The 12,601-nt window shown below is 33.1% G+C and overlaps 2 protein-coding genes across 3 annotated transcripts; both read left to right on the plus strand.

The window, feature by feature from the left end:
- Window positions 1-2,204, plus strand: LOC136977362 (monocarboxylate transporter 12-like). The gene is made up of 4 exons (XM_067272823.1): window positions 1-193; window positions 461-604; window positions 670-1,440; window positions 1,956-2,204. Exons 1-4 carry the CDS (start codon window positions 1-3, stop codon window positions 2,090-2,092), a joined length of 1,245 nt encoding a protein of 414 aa, XP_067128924.1. The 3' UTR covers window positions 2,093-2,204.
- Window positions 2,205-8,465: 6,261 nt separating this feature from the next.
- Window positions 8,466-12,365, plus strand: LOC136977361 (monocarboxylate transporter 12-like). 2 transcript variants are annotated; one of them, XM_067272821.1, is made up of 4 exons: window positions 8,466-8,716; window positions 8,781-8,924; window positions 8,990-9,760; window positions 12,155-12,365. In XM_067272821.1, the coding sequence occupies exons 1-4, from the start codon at window positions 8,524-8,526 to the stop codon at window positions 12,289-12,291; spliced, it is 1,245 nt and encodes a 414-aa protein (XP_067128922.1). In that variant the 5' UTR covers window positions 8,466-8,523; the 3' UTR covers window positions 12,292-12,365. The 2 variants fall into 2 exon arrangements, with proteins under 2 accessions (XP_067128922.1, XP_067128923.1); XM_067272822.1 differs by having other exon boundaries at window positions 8,575-8,716; window positions 8,781-8,893.
- The last annotated feature ends 236 nt before the right edge of the window (window positions 12,366-12,601 follow it).

The raw sequence follows: 12,601 nt of genomic DNA on the forward strand, positions 1-12,601 counted from the left end.
ATGAAACTGCGTACACCAGATAAAGGATGGGCATGGGTGGTTTTAGTTGCTTCTTTTCTATGCACAGTTTTTGGAGTGGGTGTACTTAGAGCCTCTGGTATTCTATTTTTGGCATTCAGAACAAAGTTCGAAATATTAAGAGAAGAAGCAGCTTGGCCTCTGACAATAAGAAAGATTGCTGGAGCATTCGCTGGTAAGTTTAAACTCTCTTCAATGTTTAATTTTTCTTAATGTGTGTATATTGTCTATTGTCTACATAGACCTTGTACATAAATATGACTTATTATACTGGTGTAACGTCGAATTAGTAAAGGGTAGGAGTCTTAGTCAAAGCCATCCTTTGTTAATTCGAAACTACACCAGTATAATAAGTCCTATTTATAAACAAGGTCTATGTAAACATTGAAATATTAACAACATAGAGGCACAAAGAATTTATGTAATTATTCTTTTATTTTAGGTTTTCTTATTGGTTTTCTTTCACACTTTGTGAATTTAAAAACATTAGTAATTACTGGTATTACAATTGCAGCAATCGCTCTTTCAGCATGCTATTTTGCATCCAACATTATAATGATTTCGATACAGTTTGGATTTCTGCTAGGTATAATTACTTTCTTCTTCTATAAATTTATACGTGCATAATTTAACTGTTTTCCTTTCTTGTAGGATTAGGAATTGGTATGATGGGTTCTACCAATGTTATTATAATAAATCGTTACTTTAGCAAATACAGAACCATAGCTTTAGGAATCTCATACTCTGGAACAGCTACGGGTGGATTTATGTATCCTGTATTAACTACCTACCTGCTTGATGAGTACGATTTACAAGGATGCTTTCTGCTTCTATCCGGTGTACTTATGCAAGCTTTGATAGCCGTTACGCTTTATAAAAATCCTCCTTTGCAGGAAGAATCAACAGAAAAATCTTCAAAGGACGACCAACGTGCAAATTTATCTGAAGTTGTGCAATCATTTTTCGGATTGTTCCGCACTGCGATGTTCCATATAATCTGGTTCTCTATAGCGATATACAGCGTAACTCACATTATTTATTTAACTATATTAGTGGATTTTGCATTAGATTGTGGTATACCTCAGTACTCTGCGGTTTATATACTATCTTCCGTTTCTATAACGGAATTGTGTGGTCGATTGACGTGTGGATGGATAATAGATTTCGGATGGATGAAAAGGAGGACATTTGTCGCATTGGCATTTTTCGCAAAAGCGATTATATACGCAACAATACCTATGTGGAACACGTATTCGGGTCTTCTTGTTACGACACTATGTCTCGGTTTTACAGCTAGTTGTTTGAGCGTTAATGTTTCCGCTCTTTACACAGATTATTTAGGATTAAAGAATCTTCCTTTAGGAGTAGGAACAGGAAAGGCTTTGAATGGTTTTCTTCATTTCGCTTCGCCAAGTATTATTGGTAAGTACATAATATTTAATTGTAGTAATATTCTATTGTAAAACAATATGTTTAGAAATATTTTGATAAGAACAATGTTTATCTGATTTAAATTATTATACAGTAAAACCACTAAATTAGATTCGATGAGTTTTCCACTAAATTGGCGATCTTGAGTGACAGTCTGCTGCTGTGGTAAACCCTGAATAAAATTCAAATGGGTCGAAAGACCCCAGGAATTCTTCGGGGGTAGTCAGTTTGGATATGTGGCAACCCATCTCTCACCATTATGGGCCTTGCCCAACTCATAATGGGCTTGCTAAAAGAAGCTCATCTCAGTTCCCACATGCGGAAATAGTTAAAAATAGCTGGCCAACCGCTCTTAAGCCAAGGTCGTGTTGCTACGTAAAGTTAAATAAGAAAGCCAATGAACTAGTTCCTAAGTACTACTAGGGATTCGAAATTAGAGGTTTTACAGTATATTTTTATTTTACATTATTACAAATAATAATGTAAAATTTCATATTTATCTTTAGGTTATTTCAGAGATGTTAAAGGAAGTTACCATGCGATGTTTTTCTACTTTGCAGCAGCGTATTTATTATCTTCCTTTCTCTGGCTTCTAGAACCAATCATTATGAAGTTTACAAAACGTGAAACTACGAAATTATAAACATTATTTAGGCCTGTCACATATCACCAAGCTGTATAGAAACAAGGTGTGCTCGTTCCAGGGTACCTAGTATCCAATTATGTGAGTGGCAACAGGAATATATCTGTAGTGTCACGTGATACGACCTCGTTTAGTCTCATTGAACCGGTCGGCACGTCTGTTACAACTCACGTGAGACATCCACTACGCCATAGACGGGCTTTGATCAGTGGTGTGTGACGTTACCACAGTATGAAAGTACTACCGGAAGTTGACTTAACATACCCACTATGGATGGAAGACACTATTTAAACTATAAGCACGATAAATTAAATTAAATTTGTAGTAAATTACGACAAATTGTTAAAAAATGTAAAGTAGAAGTAATTGTTTCTCACGTGTTTAACTCTATTATATTCACAAATTATAAAAGTATAATACATTTTTATCGGGTTAACTGAGTACAAGAGAACCACAAATCATCATCCGGAGTAAAATGGCTTCAATATATTTTGTGTATTTGTCTGTCCGTCTGGCTGTCTTTCCTTAATCTCGAGAAGGAAGTTAGATAGATGAAAGAGGAAACTGGGTATAGAAACCGTAGAAGCATGGGGCCCGGATTAACTGTACAGGAATGTCTAATACAAATTGAAAGTAGTATTATTTTAATTCAAAATTTTTCCTTGAAAGGTATGAGTTAGATGACTTACACCACTCTATTGTTAAAGAAGAAATATGATGTACAAAGGCAAGCCACTACTAATTTGAGATAAAGAGCTTATATTGTAAATGAAATAAATTAAAAATTGCAGCCCAGTATTGCGACTATGTCGCAATAAATAATTGCTCGTTAGACTTATTTTTTGGTGTTCAGATGGGATAAAACGTCGTAATTTTCAAAATACCAGAAGGGTCAAGTTGGGCACGATTACACACTTTCCCGGAAAGTAAAAGTGTCGAACAATGGCCATTTTCTTTAAATGTAATATCTGAGATGGATATAGAATAAATAATCTTTTAATTATTTATAAATACGTATGAATAGCAAACTGTGGACTTTCAAGTGAGATAAGATCTATCCCGCTCTCACTTATCTAATTTCATCTCGATTGCAATAATCTGAAATTCCTCAACATCTATAATATTCATCAAACATTAACACGCTTCCCTGTATCTCCCTACCTTTCGACCTTTAACCACCAAAATTTAATAGCATCAATCTACATAATACGCAAACCTCCCTACAAAATTTCAGGAATTTTCGGCAAAGGGCACAGAAGTTATTATGCAATTGGGGCTTATTTGACCTCGAAAACAATAATTGCTTGTTATCAAAGCCATGTTTTATAAACGTACGACAAAAAAACAATAGACAAATATCGTTGATTACTTCCTTCTATACTTGCAGAATAGGCTTGAAGTCATGAATCTACTGTTGTATGTTATGAACGTTGTATACGTTGCTGTACGTTTTATGTACATTCGTCATAACACCAATAGCAATTAAATTAAAAAGAAAGAAACTGCGTTTTGTATGATTGTATATAATTTTTCAATTGAAAACTAAATTTTATATGCTGATAGCTACAGGTAATTGCAGTAAGTTTATTTATTTTCGCCGTTACTTGTATCTATCAACACTACTATTTACGATGGAGCTTGCTGTCTAGCTCCATGGTATTGGCATAAACTGTGTTCTAGTCTGATACAGAGTATATAATTAACTTAAGTTTATGATAAATCTTATTCAGATTTTATATAGTTAAATAATCTGTTAAAATTATTTATTGCTGTAAACGAGGAACAATTCTTTTGTTCCTCGTTGTCTTTTTCTTTGATATTTAACGTCACGAATTGGAAATTGACGAAATCGTCGGATGAGCATGAAGAAACGAAGACAATGAACAATTTCATTTTCTTTACCCTATCTGAAACTTAATAACTCCTGTGCTTTGTGTCGAAAATTTCTGGAATTCAGCAGGGAGGTTTGTTTATTAAGGAGATTAATGTTGTTAAATTCTGGTAATTAAAGGTCGAGAGGGTGGAGAGATAATGGGAGCCGTATAGGATAAGACATAGTGACGATTTGGTTAATGTTACCTATGGTTCCAAGATGGCGGCTCGTCTCTGATTCCAGCAAATAGAAGAAGGGAAACAGTGGAGACGCACGTTCGAACCTAACCTAACCTATTCTAATAAATTACCATAATTATTACCAACAAAATTATTAGAATAGGTTAGGTTAGAACGTGCGTCTTCACTGTTTCCTTGCTGAAATCAGACGAGCCGCCATCTTGGAGTCATAGGTAACATTAACCGACGATTTTACTTGTTATTAGCATATATATATATATATATATATATATATATATATATATATATATTTATTTATTTATTTATTTATTATATAACTCATTTATACCTTTAATATTAAGGTAACTACAATTTTATAATTAAAAATAGCTCTTTTTAATAAGGTATCGCAACAGATGGCGCCACACGCACTTTTCAATGTTACGCCAGGAAAGTTACGCAACTGGTTGCTGAAATTTTTTATTTAAATGACACTTTTATTAACGTCATAACCTATTATAAACAAACAAATTACTCGTGCAGTAAACTCTATACTGCATATTTTTGTATTTTAAAATTATAATTGCTATTGAAAGCATTAAAAAAACGCAAAGGTTTAAAATTATAACTAAAATATAGGAAAATAAATGAAGACCAGATGATATTTTTATATTGTTAATCATTAAAACAGATGACAGTCTCGAATTTTAAACAATAGAATAAGAATTCTTATTTCGTCTCGTGATTTATTACATAAAAATTCGAATATACTCATTAACGTAAATTATTTCGTCTTACAATTGCCATCCGGTGAATCAGCTTCCTGCACGTATTTTATTGTTTCTTGCGAGTATTGGAAATCATCCAAGGTTGCTTATATACTTATTTCTTTCCTTCCTCTGAAGCTTTCATCTGGAATTGATGTGACCTACGTTATTTAAAAGTGCAGATTGCCGGTGTATACTTAACAATAAATCTATGAATTAATCGTCACTACCTGTTCAGAGTAAACAAAGGTAAGATCAGTTACTTATATTATTATTTTAGCATAAAAGTAAAAGAATAGCTTCGTAATTCGTAACGGCGAGGTCAGAGGTCGCAACCCGTGACTTTAATTTCTTTATTCTGCTCCTATTGTTTCTTAAGAAACAAAATGAAGATCTGCATTGATGAGAGAGATCTGTACTTGATAAACTAACGTCATAACCTTCTGACATGTCTCAATGAAATTAAATAAATACCTCATTAAATTAATAATCGTATACTTCATACATTTAATATATTTTCTAGGCAATAAGTCAATACAGCACTCAAATAGACCAAATGTTACGAACAGGGTTGACTGGGGTAATTGACTATAAAATTAATAATAATGCGTATTATTAACGTAGTGCAATAATTTTATAACAGAAAATATTGTAATAACTTGTGTATTAATGTTTATAACGTAATTTTGGGAGGGGTAACAGTAAATTCTAACAATTGATACCAATTGAACAATGTCATTTTTATGGTCATACGAATAACTGTGTAATTTTATGTAAGTATCAATAAAATCCTATTTGAAATATTTGTTTGATAAATAAAAAGTCTAGCAGAGTTGCATGACTTTCCCGGCAAAAACAAATTTAAAATTATGTGTGACTGGATCTGTTATGTTAATTTATTTTTAAAATGTTTTAAATTATTAATTATTATAAAATTGAAAAAAAGCTTCATCTTAAGGGTAGACAAATGCTAATCACAAGTAAAATCTTTGTTAAATCCAAACCCAGTCGATAACACACGACCCCCTTTATATCCACACCCCGTAGACGTTGGACCACCAGAATTTAGTAGCATCGATGGTCCTAATACACAAACCTACCTGCAAAATTTCAGAGATTTTCGACTAAAAGCACGCGAGTTATTAAGCTTGAAAATGACTGAACATAATCGTCACACCACCAAATAACAACATTCATACAGAGAAAACAAGAATTTTTTTTTTCATTTATCGACGTTATAAAAGCAATAAATCACATAAAAATAGGCTAAAATTTATTCATTTATCATGTTGCGCGACTGCAATTTGAAAAAAATAAATTATAGACCTATAAATTCCCTCAGTCCGTCTGTTTGTCTGCCTTTCCTTAATCTCGGAACGGAGTTAGATAGATGAAAGACAAGACCGGATATGGAAACTTTATTATATATTGCCTATATTACTCATTGTACGCAAAAATTAAGTATAAAAACATCAAATCATGAATACTTAAATGCAATAAATGTGATGAATATGTATTTCTGGTATTTACTCGTCATTTAGCAAATAAATGACGAGTAACTCATGCGAAACATCCCGTAAATTAAAGTAAAAATATATGAAATTTTCACTCAATTTTATTCTTAAGTTTTTGAAAATAAAATAACTCAATGAATACACTTTTTTTAATTATTCGTGTTAAAATTATTTCCCTTATTTATAAATACAGACGTTAATTTTAAGCATAATAGCATAATTAAGTGAACCAAATGTATTAATTAAAACACATTGCAGAACGTTAATTAAAAAAATCATTTTTTTGAAAGCTTTCCTATTGTTTTTATACATGTATTTTGTGTGTATTTATTTGAGGTAGAAAGGATATATTTTAAATTAAATAAATTAAAAAGTATGATTAAAGCAGCCCGGTATTAAGACAATGTCACAATAAATGTATGCTCGTAATGCAATTAATTAATAATTTTAGGTTTCCATGGTTGAATCTGATCTTGAGCAAGGTAAAATTGTAGTGTTATGAAAAAAACTGAGAAATATACCGTAAACTGATCCCGAGACAATTGCGGACACTGTAAAGATGTGTCTTTGCCCCAAAAAGTATCACAAATTGTCCTAAATCACCATTGGAAAAGGTTTAAATCTTAATATTTGGTAAATAAATACTACCAAAAACAAGGAGTAAGATATTTCAAAAACAACAATACATAGACATAAATACGCTGAGAGTAATACAATACGTGAAGATTACGTGTCTAGAATTATCCCAATTTCCCCTAATGGATGAATTGTTAAAATTTTAATCGGAAACACGCTTAGAAAAGTATCCAGTCACGCTTAAATTTATGGTTTTAAAAATAACAAATGTCAGCATAATACAATTTTAGAATTTCAAGAGAATTTTATAATTATTACGAATCAAAAACACAGAAACAAAGTGAGGCCGCGACTCCACTAACCGTAAAAGGGCCGTAAAACCCCTCACCGTAAAAGCTTTTAATCACGTGATCATGATATTTTACGACCTGCTCAGGCGTAAAATATCATGATCACGTGATTAAAAGCTTTTACGGTGAGGGGTTTTACGGCCCTTTTACGGCTAGTGGAGTCGCGGCCTGAGAAATTTTAAATAGTATACCGAAAAGTTCGTTATTTCAATATATAATATAATAGATGCCAATCAACACCATAATTATTTTATGTGTTTATAATTATTATATTTATATTTAACGAGAAATGGAGCCCTGCACCTTCCGTATTGCTTTGTAATTATTTTATTTTTACGGCCTGATAAAAGGAATCTGTCTTTCATTTGATATTTGTAATTTAGAAATGTATAGGCCTATACAATATAAACTCGGTTACCCGTAACGGTTAAAAATATAGAATTAGTAGCGGTTTACTGTACATTTTATATTACAAAGTGTTAGAATTAAACTGAGCTGTAGTCAGACACACGTGGAGACTGCTCTACTTAACAGGCTCCACGTGTACATAACAAAGACACTTCACACGTGTACATGTGAAATAAGAATCCATTGAAATCCAATAGACACATATGCCAGTTTAGTAAGTGATATTGAAACTATTTTTCCTTGTACTGTTTCAGAATTTTGAAAGTCATTTAACATCTTTATATTTATCTGATAATCAACTTATTAGCCTCGGGTTTCTAAACAGTGAGTTATATAAACCAGAAAAGGAAGTGATTTATACTTTCCCGGCTGTTATATGTCACAGCTGGGTTGTTACATGGCGTAATACAACGCGGCTGGGTACGTTTAGCTGTATTGTAAAGATGTGGAAATCTCAGTTTTTGTGTTAAAATGTGAATAAACTGGAAATAACAGTCATAATTCTAAAGGAAACTCTTATTACAATTTTAAATATAATTAATGCGTTTAACCTTCCCAATTATATGAAGTTAATTACAGAAGTGAATGTAAGTCCAACACAACGAGTAAAAAATATTACGTGATAAACAGAGCTTGACGTTGCATTTTCACGTGTTGGCAGGCTATTGGAATTATAAACTGCAATCTCATCACTTATGAAAATAACTGTTTTTTTTAAGATTTAGGTGAAGTTATTAAATATTTTCATTATTTATCAATAGAAGATGAAATTACGTACACCGGATAAAGGATGGGCGTGGATTTTTTTAATTTCTTCGGCTCTATGCGCACTTTTTGGTGTAGGAATACTTAGATCGTCGGGTATTCTATTTTTGGCATTCAGAACAAAGTTTGAAATATTAAGAGAACAAGCAGCTTGGCCTTTGACAATAAGAAAATTTACTGGATGTTTCGCTGGTAAGTGCAAACACGGTTTCAACCGTTTTAATCTTCCATTATAACTGTACCACTTATCTTTTAGGGTTGCTTGTTGGTTTCCTTTCACACTTTATCAATTTAAAGACATTAGCAATTGCTGGAGTTACCATTGCAGCAATCGGTCTTGCGGGATGTTATTTCGCTTCCAATGTTATAGTAATTTCAATACAGTTTGGATTTCTACTAGGTATAATTATTTTCTTCCTTTATAAAATTATACATGCACAATTTAATTGTTTTCCTTTCTTGTAGGTTTAGGTTCTGGTATGTTGAGTTCCACCAATGTTGTTATGGTAAATCGTTACTTTAACAAATACAGAACCATAGCTTTAGGAATCTTATACACTGGGTCAACTACGGGTGGATTTATGTATCCAGTGTTAACTGCTTACCTACTTGATGAATATGATTTACAAGGATGCTTTCTGCTTCTATCCGGTGTACTGATGCAAGCTTTAATTGCCGTTACGCTCTATAAAAATCCTCCTTTGCAGCAAGAATTAACAGAAAAATCTTCAAAGGAGGACCACCGCGCAAATTTATCTGAAGTTGTGCAGTCATTTTTCGGATTATTTCGCACTGCAATGTTCCATATAATCTGGTTATCTGTGGCTATATGTAGCGTAACTCAACTTATTTATTTAACTATATTAGTGGATTTTGCATTAGATCGCGGTATACCTAAACACACTGCAATCTATATACTATCTTCGATTTCCATAGCGGAATTTTGTGGCCGATTGGGTTGTGGATGGATAATAGATTTCGGATGTGTGAAAAGGAGAACACTTGTAGCATTGGTCTTTTTGATAAAAACGGTTATGTACGCAACGATACCCACGTGGAACACGTACTCGGGTCTTCTTGTTACGTCACTGTGCCTCGGTTTTGCAGCTAGTTGTTTGAACATTAATGTTTCCGCTCTTTACACAGATTATTTAGGATTAAAGAATCTTCCTTTAGGAGTAGGAACAGGAAAGGCTCTGAATGGTTTTCTTCATTTCGCTTCGCCAAGTATCATAGGTAAGTTACGTTTAAATTTCAGTATGCAGAATTTAATATCCTGAATACAAATTTTGCTCTTGTAGTTCAGTTTAGATATATTGTGACGTTTAATATAATTAACTTATCGTATCAAGTGCAACTTTATTTTACTTAATCTCTTATAATAAACTTTAGCCTATACAAATATATTCAGGCAACATTGCAGAAATTTATTTGTAACGGATAGTATCATTTTATTCTCATCTTTATTTGTAGATTCAATACATAGAGCCAAGAGTTAACTAATTATCATTCCTTTCATTATAAAGAAAATTATTATTAATTGTGTGCTTATTTCATAATAACAGCTGCTTTCGGTCACATACATCTATAACAGAGTTTATATACTAATGTATTAAATAATTATGTATTATATAATAAGTATATACAGAGTGGGTAAAAAGTTAGTAAAACTTTAAACATTTATTTTAAAAAAATGAGCGTTTCGTTTGGTAATTATTATCAGCACGGGAAAAATTACGTCAGAAATCACTGATAAGTGACGATGACATACAAAAGAGAACGAATAGACGTTCGTACAATGAAAATAGAGAGGTTGCTGCCGAAGTTCAAACATTAAACTTGTACGGCAAGCAAAAGAACACGTTTGACGTTTGAACTCCAAGTAAAACACGTCGCGCCACACGTTCACGTCGCGCACTGACTCATGGGATATACGTTTTAGGCTGAAAACGTCGGCCGCAACATCTCTAATGACTTTCGATGTGATTTCTGATTGTGAAATATTTAAATTCCCGAGTGTTTCGACCAGATATTTATTTTCTAAAGAAAAGCGAAAAATGAACACTAACCAATGACACTACTGGGTCCTGGGATAGATTAAGGCGGGCTTCGTTGCCGCCGTGGTTACGACGGACTGCATTCTGTTCTTGACTACGGTAAGCGGAATCACTTTGACGCTCATAGCTGGTCCCGTTTTCATTCACCAATCTCCTTTGGTATCGCTGGTTTTGAGCGCGATCGTTCAAACTTCGTCGGCCTCGGCCACGGCCACGACCGCGAGGCGTTTTCGGGGAAATTAACCTATTCAATGTCGAAATTTCTCTCCGTTGCGTGTTAAACTGTTGTCGATGCCTAACGAAAATTTCCCGTTCTTGAAAAATTAATCTTGGCTATTGTATCGTTCGAAATTATTTTATTTATTTTGCACAAACAAACTAAATCTATACCACTATATAAAGAGACAACGTATTTTTCGTTGTGACCACTAACCGCGAAAACTACTGAACCAATCGTTACTAAATTTTAACTAGCATCTTTATGATCCCCGGAATGTTTACCATTAAACAAACCTACAGATTTTTTATTAATTAAATAAAACTGCAACGGATTTTTGTCTGTCTATTTGTCTCTCTCTTCACCAGATGGTGACACATGAATTAGTACTTTGTGTCTATAAGAAGTTTATTATTGGAGTTTACTATTATATTTGTCATATTGACGCTGTTGATCGATCTTTACAAGATCTTAGATCGAATAATAAACTAATAACCTTTGTTTTCGCCGGAGATTTTCAGCAGACATTACCTGTTATTCCAAAGGGTACGAGAGCTGTACAATAAAAGCATGCTTAAAATTTTTATTTGTTAAGAGACCAATTGACATTACAATATGTAAGAAAGTTATAAAACAAAAAACATAACTTTGTCGCACTTATGTGCTTTATTTGAACACGTGCTTTCCTTGCCACGTGATAAATTATTACGTACTCTGCATTTTCGAAAATTTTACAATTTCATTAGTTAAAATTTTATAGCGTGTTGCGCGCGCAGATAACCCGAACATGTATAATCACCCTAGTGGTATCGTGACGTCATCGACGAAGACGAGATCGCCACTATCTGATGAGAGACGAGAGATAAGTGACCAGAATACGGCCCAGGTCAATTAATATCCATCCATCTGAAACTGCTGCACTTTGCAGGTGCAGGCGTTGTTACTCGGTTAAATTGTGTCATAGCCATGTCCAACACTTGTCTAATGAACATATTGAAAGTGATTTTTATTGTCGTTTGCTTCTCTTCTGTATATCATTACCACCAATTGGTGATTTTGGAATAATATTTTCCTCTATCAATAAAAATCCCTCGTGCTGACAATACTTATCACGCAAACCGCATTCCATTCTGACAATTCTTAACTTTTTATGAATGTTTAAAGTTTTACGAACTTTTTGCCCCCCTGCAATATTTTTATAGTACGATTTAATTAGTTCGTGGAGCCATTTTACTTTTCATACACTTAAAAATCGACTCCTTACAATTTAACATTAACTATATAAGAACAAACAGAGATTACCAAAATTACGGTATTCCATGTTAATTAATTAATAAGATCCCATTTATTTTTTAGGTTATTTCCGGGATACTAAGGGAAGTTACGAAGTGATGTTCTTTTACTTTGCAGGAGTATGTTTACTTCCGACATTTTTGTGGCTCATAGAACCTCTCATTACGGGATTTAAAAAAGAAGAAATTACAAGATTATAAAAACTACTCTACATTTATAATCATTACTAAATATTTAGTGTTGTCAAATAAACTAAACAATGTTCATAAATTTATTTATTTATTTTTTCGTTTATTGCTGTGAGCTGTTTCTAAATCATTCGATTTAATTCATTACGAAAGTTGGAGCTTGAAGAAGCAGCTAACCGTGCGAGGTTTTGTGGGCTTTTTTTCAGGTGTCTATTACCTAACTAGAGGCCAATTTTTTGCAGAAATCCTCCTGGGAGGTTACTCCCTCTTGTTCCATCAATTCAATCTTATACTAGTAGGCTATATCTATGAAGGCAAATCA

Source organism: Centruroides vittatus, unplaced genomic scaffold, assembly GCF_030686945.1.
Source record: "Centruroides vittatus isolate TY-2023 unplaced genomic scaffold, ASM3068694v2 contig_455, whole genome shotgun sequence".
NCBI lineage: Eukaryota > Metazoa > Arthropoda > Arachnida > Scorpiones > Buthidae > Centruroides > Centruroides vittatus.